This window comes from Macrobrachium rosenbergii, chromosome 2, assembly GCF_040412425.1.
Source record: "Macrobrachium rosenbergii isolate ZJJX-2024 chromosome 2, ASM4041242v1, whole genome shotgun sequence".
In the NCBI taxonomy this organism is placed as follows: Eukaryota; Metazoa; Arthropoda; class Malacostraca; order Decapoda; family Palaemonidae; genus Macrobrachium; species Macrobrachium rosenbergii.
Window position 1 is genome coordinate 22,977,545 of NC_089742.1, and position 9,054 is coordinate 22,986,598.

General features: G+C 41.9%; 1 protein-coding gene across 1 annotated transcript; it reads left to right on the forward strand.

The window, feature by feature from the left end:
• Positions 1-5,675: 5,675 nt before the first annotated feature.
• On the forward strand, positions 5,676-8,611 carry LOC136849627 (peptidyl-alpha-hydroxyglycine alpha-amidating lyase 2-like). Its single transcript, XM_067122937.1, has 3 exons — positions 5,676-5,886; positions 6,747-6,945; positions 8,367-8,611. Exons 1-3 carry the CDS (start codon positions 5,752-5,754, stop codon positions 8,594-8,596), a joined length of 564 nt encoding a protein of 187 aa, XP_066979038.1. The 5' UTR covers positions 5,676-5,751; the 3' UTR covers positions 8,597-8,611.
• The last annotated feature ends 443 nt before the right edge of the window (positions 8,612-9,054 follow it).

Genomic DNA, 9,054 nt, shown 5'->3' on the forward strand with positions numbered 1-9,054 from the left:
ACAGGCGTGGACCAAGGTTGTTGCTCTTTCCCAGGCCAATCATTTTGCCAGGATGCTTTTGTTCTGCATTTTCATCTTGCTGGTTCATCCTTGGCCAGGAGCTCCTTTTGCCCGAGCTTTTTTTTGTGGACCACCGGTGGGTGGTAAAGGACTTGTTATATATTTTCCACATTGCAGATCTGTTGTCAGCTGCAGAGGCACTGGGGTCATGGGTTCCAGGTGCCTTAGCGAGGATGCCTTCGCTTCACCATGTTCTGGTCCTTCCAGGGGGAGGCCTCCGTCAGGGGGCTATGACATTAGGCAATACCGGGATGAATCTCCTGTAGATAGTTCCCATCAAATACTAAGAACTCCAGGGCCTTGATTGATCGAGCGTGGGAACTTCTGTGGCCTCCCTGACTACGGGGTGGACGCCTTTGGTGGAGTATTTCGTGGCCCAGAATTCGATTTTCTCCACCCGGAACTTGTGGCGACAGGGGGCCAGCCATTTGATCAATTTCGGAGTACTGAAGGTGTTCCTCCGTGACCTGGAGAATATTACAGTATTCACTAATTTTCAGATTCAAAAGTCCAGGTCACCGGGGATGCTGTCCATTTTCAGGCGCCAGTGGCCCCTGCGTTCCTGTCTACGAAGGTGGAACAAAAAGATGAAGGACCTTAGGAAGGAACGATTTCTATTTTTTCAGGATGTTCAAACTCTATCTTTCGAATTACTCGAAATTGGACTTCAGGAACTTAGCCCCCATGGAATGAGAGCGTCAGGTCTCACAGGGGCCGTGGGGTGGATATGGGCAGGAAGGCCTGACAGGTCTCCCGTCAGCCTTCTTCACCATGTGGAGGCGCCCAGGGCTGGACTTCCTGCAGATCCCCATCCTTTCCATCTCTCAGGGTCGAGGGCTGCTGGGAAGTCCGCCCAGAAGCCCTTCGTTGGTGATGGTAGATACCATGCTTTGCAGGAGTTGATGAAGTTCTCCCAAGACACTCCAGGAAGCTCCTTCAGGAGAGCGGACTGGAGATCCCGAAGAGTGGTCTCACAGGGAGGGCTGGGGATGGGGGGACCCAGGTCCCCATCGATGAGGCGCTTCAAACCCACATCCAGAGAGTTGCATACTGTGTCTTTGAGAGAGTCCCCCGGAGGTCGGTTCTCCCGGATTTTATTTTTTGAACTCCCAGTTGAGTTCCTCCGGATGGATTGACCGGAAGAGGCCTGTTTCCACCAACATCGTTCGCTGCCGAGGTAATCTTTTCTCCTGAGCGTCTTAGGTCTTCTCGAGGGTCTTCTTACTGAGCAGATCTTCCCGGTGTCCACCAAAATCATCTTGCTGCTGACATACTAGACCTGCGGCAAAAGGTTTCGTGACCCCTGGCAGGTTGTGGTATTGGCGGCCTGTCGAGGCATAGCATTTCCGCCCGCTTTTTTGGATGTGTGGAATGAGCAGGGGCCGCATAATTCTGGCATCCGTTTGCGGAACTTCTGTGGAAGTGACAAATGCCAGGTATCTTTTCTTTGATGGAATGTGTTGGGGTGGCTTTTCTTGATGACAGCGCAGATGGATCTTCGGGGACTTCCTGAAGGAGGATGGCGTTGGTGGAGGACACCACAGCTGTGGTGAGTCTTCCTGGTCGCACGCACAACCTCCGTCAGGCGGTGCTCGGTCTCAACGGGGATGTCCCTGGCAGGCTGGCTGGGGTCAGGATCTGGGATCGGACCTCTGGATGTAGCTGATGCAGGAAGATCTCTGTTGACAGGTCGCCCTGTCTCCGCAGGCCATAGATGTCCGTATCAGGGAGGTAGAGGAGGTCGTCGATGGCGTTCATTATGTCCCTGGGGTCCCCGTCTCTCCTGGGGTTGAGGGCGAGGTCCATCAGGCAGGATGCCCTCTCGGAGGCCGACGCTGTGCAGGTCTCGAGGAGCTTATCTTTAAGCCTGAGAACGGAGACGGCGTCCCCTGATTTTGGAGGGCGGAGCCATGTGGCGACCTTCATGTAGATTTCCTCAGGCAGGCGTTGATGGCAATATCGGCCTGGAGGTCGGCATCCGTCAGGCGCAACTCGAAGTTCCCTTCCACCCTGTGGTGAACCATCCTCAGGTCGTCCGGGTGTAAGGGGGAGTCGGACGGTCGGGGCGACCTTCAGTTGCTCTGGTGCGGCGTGGGAGCGGGCAAGAGTTCGGGAGACGCACAGGTTGCGGGGGTAGGTGTCGGCGTGGCGTAAGGCTCGGGAATGTCTGGGTCACGAGATCGCACACAAAATTACAAACTTGCGGGTTTGTTCAACCTTATCGATATCTCGAGCACCAAAACGTTCAAAGGCAGTTCGCCGTAATTAGTCCACTAATGGTGCGGGAGTCCTACCGACGAGTGAACGCCCGGTCCGCCAGTGGGCGCCACGATCAGATCCATTAGGGGCGTGAACTTTTCATCCGAAGACAAAACTAGCGTCGTAGTTAGTCCGTTAATGGCTCGGAGAAATACTGTTTTGGTCACCAATATAAGGTTGTCCAAAAATACGATAACAGGAACAATGAGACTGATTTATTAACAAAAAAATATATACAACTTTCTTAAAAGGACCGCAGCCTTATCTGAATGAAGGCCCGGTGCATAAAGGGCATATGTGTGACCTGGGTCAACCAATTATACAGATACAAATATACAACCTTGAGAAACAAAATCTAAGGCATGGAATATGACCTGCCAGACAAATGTTACAATAAATAATAATAAGTTATTAATGCCGACTGGCCTTGTTTTTACATAAATCAACAGCAGAACACTTCCGATGACCGCGATCCGACGACCTCGGTGTGGAGCCTCAAGGTGAAGGCTGGAAGGTCCCTTACAGAAAACGGAGCGGAGGAGAACGAGTTTCAGGGGAGACCTTACAAGTGTATTGCAGTAGTATCCGATATGCACACCTCAAGCAAGGGGACTAGCAAGCAGAATGGTTGAGCACCATTTGATAGACTTTGCTGTCTCAAACATAAGGATGAAAAAGAATCTTTATGAAGACATTTTGTAATATCTCCAAGTCCAGGAAGGAAGGAAGGCAAAACTAATATTCAAAAAGTTTCTGAATGAGATCAGTTGAAATTAGGAAAGAGCCTAAAACTTCAAGTTTGAACTCAATTATGGTCAGCAAACACTTTTTGTACAGAAAAATGGGTAAAAATAAGACACACCTTCCTAAAATTGCAATAGTATTCTTAGTAAGTGCAGTATAGCAAAGTGGAGGGCTTGTAGGAACTGCTTTATACATATGATTCAGTCACAGTGATTAAATTCACATGCACAAGTTTGTGAAATAACTAGAAAGTGAATGCTGTGAGTAAAATGGAAAGGGACACTTGTTTTGATTATTTAAGGTTCAGGGGTGGTAGAGCTGAAACCCCTTGTTATGAAGCAAATGTTAATGAAAATGGGTTCAGTATAGTGCCAAGTACTGATAGAAAAGATGGAAGTTGTCGTATATACAGAGGTATAAGCACTGAGGAATGAAGGGAAAAATTGTTATTATTGAATGAAGATGAGGTTGCTGAAGTGAATCTTGGGCAGAGATGCAACAAAAAAAAAAAAGCATTTGTAGATAAGTGCATGAGAGGGGCTGACCTTTAATGCTGTAATTGGATGTGTTGGGTACATGTCCTAATATGTTATTAGGTACGTGCTATGAAATATCATACTTGGGTGAAGTTATGAATTTAATGGTATTGCTGTCAGCACATCCAAGCGAACATAATAGAAACATGACCACTAGCAGAGCACTGAACTCCAACGAATGTATAGTAGCTTCCCAAGTGAAGAACTAACAACATTCTGTAAATGTCAGTGACCATAGCACTGAGGCTAAATTAGTGTATGAATTTCTATATACCCAGGGCCAATACACCTGATTACTCCATTCTTCCCTATTCCCCACCTCATCAGTAAGTCAGTTTTCACACAACATTCCAGTCGAGGTAATTAACGTATCATACATAAAGGGCTTCTGTGTGATTTTATCTTCACTTTCATAATTTAGTGCAACTTAGTGTGTACCCGTACATAGGCCTAGTTGCGCAGAGAAAGTTGAGATTTGAGGGCATGGTGCAGATAGAAAAGTACAAATGATTTAGGGGTTACTGTATTTGATGATTAAGGTTGAACCTTTCCAGTCAACCCCGTAAATTAAGAATACAGTACTGTACAGTATTAGCAAAAGAAAAATTAAAATTATAATTTGAAATACAATTCAGTAATGTATTACAAGTGTAAACTTGAATTGTAAGTTCTGTAGTACTGAATTTATTAAGTATTTTTAGATACTGTAATATCACTGAAGTACAGTCATGATCATCAGTTGTTAGGATACAGAATACTGTACTGTAGAACTTTGGTGACAAAGTTTAATAATTTGTTAACTAATGCAAAAAGTCCTCAGCATTTTAGATCTAAGGGGCCAGGCAGTATCTATTTTAAGTAATAACTACCTTCCAATGACTCTCCCCTGTGGAGGGAGGGAGTTCTGATGGTTTCATAGTGCTCAGCTACACTGTCATGGGTACCTGTCACCTGGCGCCTACTTTGCCAGGTCAGATTTAATGGTACAAGAGCCATTTTCTCCTTCTCCCTAAGTGGCCAGGAAAATTGACACTCAAGCCAGCATCTTAAACAGCCACAATTTCGAAGGCCATTCCTTACCCATATGGATAAGTCTCCTTAGAAATTTAAGGGTTTGTTTTCTGGTATGAATAAATGGCAGATTTTGAAGATAGTGTAATTTTCATTTTTCTAAGATAGACAAGCCCAGGTCTTTACGGTATAATCTCACATCTACCACTTGACAGTGCCCTACTGCTGAAGAGAAACTGAGGCTGTTCATAACCTGTGCATTGGTGATTACCCGCAACCTCTTGTTAAGGGAGATTGTCAAATTTGAAATCTTGTTTTTAAGCTTGAACAGGTCCCATCTGCGACCGTCAGGGCATGTCCATATAAAGAAGAGGTCTTGTATGTACTGTATATGTAGGAAAAATTCAAATCTTTAAAATTTGTCTTTAAATATGAAAATTCTTTAATATAAATGATTAAAGTGATATTGCGGTGTATATATAGGTCACATTACTTATCATAAGGTAAAATTACATCCCATAAAATGTTAAAGTTCAAAAAGAATGAAAATATATTACTTTCCATCATACTAAAAGCATAATTACTGAAGTGATGCCAAAATTTAATTTGGACTCCATTACCATTAATTTCAATAGAATTAAAGAGTTTGTGGTTAGAACCATTGTAACTTTAAAGATGTTGTATTGAAGGTGAGGAGACAGGACCCACAAGAATTTGTCACACCTCTTGAGAATTTTTTTATTTGTTCATTTTACCCAACCTTTTTTTTTTAAAACTTTCTGATATTTTATTTTTCTTTTGCTCATATTGTTTATGGAGGGTCTCACATTCATGGTAATCGTCTAGTTCAAAGATTCTGTATATTTGTATTTTTGGCCCTTCAAGTGTTGGCATTTTGTTGAAGGTGAAATGTATCACACAGTTAAGAGAATACAAGTTCTGTTGTGTATCCTGAGAAGTGTTTAAAAAATGAGTCACCATTTCCTTGTAAATTTTGACAGAAACCAAAGGTGATTATCTTTATCTATTTCTGTATTTGACGACATATTTCCAAGACATAATTCATTAACATTCTTATGACAGGACTTTCAACTCGACTCATCATTTCCAAGGCCAAGGTCCAATTGATGAGGATGTGGTGATGGTTCTTGACCCTCAGACTGGTGATGTTGTAAAATCATGGGGCAAAGACTTGTTTTACCTTCCCCATGGCATCACTGTTGATCAGAAAGGCAATACATGGCTAACAGATGTTGCTCTTCATCAAGTCTTCAAGGTAAGTCCTATGGTGAGAGAAGTATTTTGGTCCAGTTAATCTTCATAGGTTAATTTTTCCTACCAGAAACATGTTCATTGATTCTAAAGTTAGTGCTGTCAGTTGGAGGATCTCACCATGGGTATCAAGGAACACTGCAGTTGTAACTGCTGATATTCTTCATGCTAAATAGCCTACAGTACAAGGATGCCCTAGAGCTATTGATCCAAGTGACTCAGCCTAACTGTATGTTGCATGTAAAATAATACAGCTGAAGGAGGTGATGGTATTTCTCTTGATTATAGACTGTATGAGAATCAAGCTTTTTCATTCAGAGATCAGTTTCGGTGTAATATTTGTTGGAAACAATACAGTACTATATATACTTTATTATCTACAGCTGCATTGATATGGAATGTAGAATCTAGATTCTTTTAATAGAAGTTGTGTGATTACTCATTGCAGTAAGATTGTAACACCTAATAACAAAAAAAGCTGAAAAAAAGTGGTAAAAAAAAAAAAAAGTTTTGGAGAAGGACCTTGAAAGGTCTCAAAGGGTGCTGTAGGTTGTTGGGTCAGTAGTGTCAGTGGTGTTCCTGTAAATACTTATGCAGAATGTTACGATATATTTTTGAGGCTCATACGGATATTTTTTGGTGGGATTCTGCTTGACAGCTCTGGGAGTTTTGGTTGCATAGGAAGTTTTTTCATTGGAAGTTGGAATCTCAAAAAATCTAATTGGATCCTTCCCTACATTAAGCTTATCGGTAATCTACTTTACATGGGTTGTTAGTAATTTGAACTTATTAGTTTTATGTATTTGAATGTTTTTATACTGAGGATTCAAGTTAAATTTTTGAATCATACTTATCCTTTCACAGTTTGCACCTGGCAGTGAAAAACCAGAGTTGACCCTCGGTGAAGCCAAAATTCCAGGCAGTGATGATGTTCACATGTGCAAGCCAACTAGTGTTGCTGTGTCATCCACAGGTGACTTTTATGTCGCAGATGGTTATTGCAATGCCCGTGTCCTACGCTTCGATGTAGATGGAAAACTTGTTGGAAAGTTTGGTCACCCAGGTATGTATCAGACAAAATTTACTCTTCAGTCACTGGTTATATAGCTTTAAAGTATTCTGTTCATTAACTGCAGCTTGTAGCAAGGTAGTTAAGATTTGTATGCAATGATTGAGAAAGGAAACCCTGCCCACTCATCTGGTAGAACCACCACTTTTTCTTTGGATGTCATTGAAAAAAGAAGTCTCCTTGTTGCACTATGGTCACAGGATGCAGCTTTGGTTGTGAATCTTTGTTATTATACCTGTACCTCTTTTGAGGCCTTTTTTGTAAGTAGATGGTCATCATATCAGGGGTGTAAGATCAAGATTGTTATGTTGTTCATACAAAATATTTAACTTTGGTTTTGTCTATCATGAAGACTTTAGGTTTGTACCTCAAAAAGTAGACATTCCTATATTACGGGGAATTCTCATATTTTTGGATATTTTAACCTTACCGTCAAGACTAAAGGTCTATAAACCATTAAATGTGATTTACATTTTTATAGTGAATTTTCTCATTTATTTTGTTTTCTTGCATAAAGATCAATGTGTTTGTGGGGTTTGCATGCTTATGCTACCTGTGCTTGTGCTCTTTTTTTGCTTTGAACTTGCCTGTGCCATCAGCAGGAGTACATAGGGCTACTGTTACCCGTTTTCACTGTCCTGTGAGGTTGCTGGAAGTCTTCTCAGGGTAATTCATTAGAATTCTTCATGAATGTTATTTCTCTTGTTGGAGAGGTGCTGTCTTTGCTCCTCTTTGGGACTGAACTACAGAAGATGGTTATTGGTTTTTTCACAAGTGTCCATGACCAACTGTCTGCTATGACTAACATGCACAATTTGAGTTTGTTTTTCCCCATATCCAAAAGAACTGCAGTTTGGGGTTTCCTGTGAATTATTCTGTGATTCTTCTGCTTGTTTCTGTTTGGTGTGGTAGAAGAGTTACCAGTTTTTGCCTCCTCTAGTGTTACAGCACCAGGAGAAGGCTGTCAGTTGTCACAAGTGCTTATGATTGATCATTGGCCCAGGACACCCTCAGAGGTGCTGGGCCTGTTTCTTCTCCAGTGCATCTTCAGAGAGTCATAATTTCTTGCATGATTTATTATTTATGGACATTGCAGCGAACATTTTTGTCAGTTGCAATAATGAGACTGCTGAGTTACATTTCAGGACTCAAGAGGATGATGTTCATAACTGGGAATTGAAAACAGGAGCAAGGTGAAGTTGAAGTTGAACATGTAAAAGGCAGAAAGCAGTGCAACTGGGTGACCCCATGGTTTCTGTATAGTGTACGCTGTACAGTACTAAAGGTTATGAAAGCAATACCCAGTTTTGTTTATATGAATTTTTACCATTTGTCAACATTTTTTTGGATAGGCATTTATTCAATAGTGTCACAATTCGTTATTGTGTTTTATTTTTCTTTCTCTCTCTCCTTAGGTATGGATGGTTCTTCAGATGCCATGTTTGTTCCTCATGGAGTGGCACTAGAGGAATCTCGTGATGTTTTGTGCATTGCTGACAGAGAAAATAAAAGGGTGGTATGTGTTAAGGCTGGACTGCAAAATAAGGAGGACTTTGGACATGCTGTGTTGCGGCTGGAGGATCCTAACCATGGCCGAGTATTTGATGTAGCTGTATTGAGTAAGTTTTATGTTATAGAATGTTAAGTAATTTTCTGTGAGTATTTGTAAGCTATATTGTAAAGGTACACAAAAGCCAAGTATAATCTTGTGTTGAATATAATCACCAAACATGAAGATGCATACATACCTTTAATGGCCACTGGAGGTGACTTTCCCAACCATCTTAAGGGGTAAGAAGCAAATTAGTAATATTGTCAATTCTTTGGCATTGTTAAAATCCACTGTCATCACAAAGAAAAGAGCTAAGATGATCTGTGAGATGCAATCCTTTTTACATGGATGGAGGACTAGATAGAGGCTAAGATAGTTTTTGACACCTTGGAGATCGTGCCAGGCATGCTTTATATATATAAGCAGCATGCCTTTGACAAGTACTGTTGCCCTGGTGCCTTCTACCAATTTTTCTCACAAGTACTGTTGCCCTAGTGTTTTCTACCAATTTTTCTCAGTCCTCTTCAAAAGAAGATGCTTGGCGTCCAAAT

Excerpts from the sequence above, each read along its gene's own strand:
- LOC136849627 (XM_067122937.1), top strand. The coding sequence starts at position 5,752 with ATGGTTCTTGACCCTCAGACTGGTGATGTTGTAAAATCATGGGGCAAA. Across the intron at positions 5,887-6,746 it reads CTCTTCATCAAGTCTTCAAG|TTTGCACCTGGCAGTGAAAA; the intron begins GTAAGTCCTATG and ends ATCCTTTCACAG. Across the intron at positions 6,946-8,366 it reads TGGAAAGTTTGGTCACCCAG|GTATGGATGGTTCTTCAGAT; the intron begins GTATGTATCAGA and ends CTCTCTCCTTAG.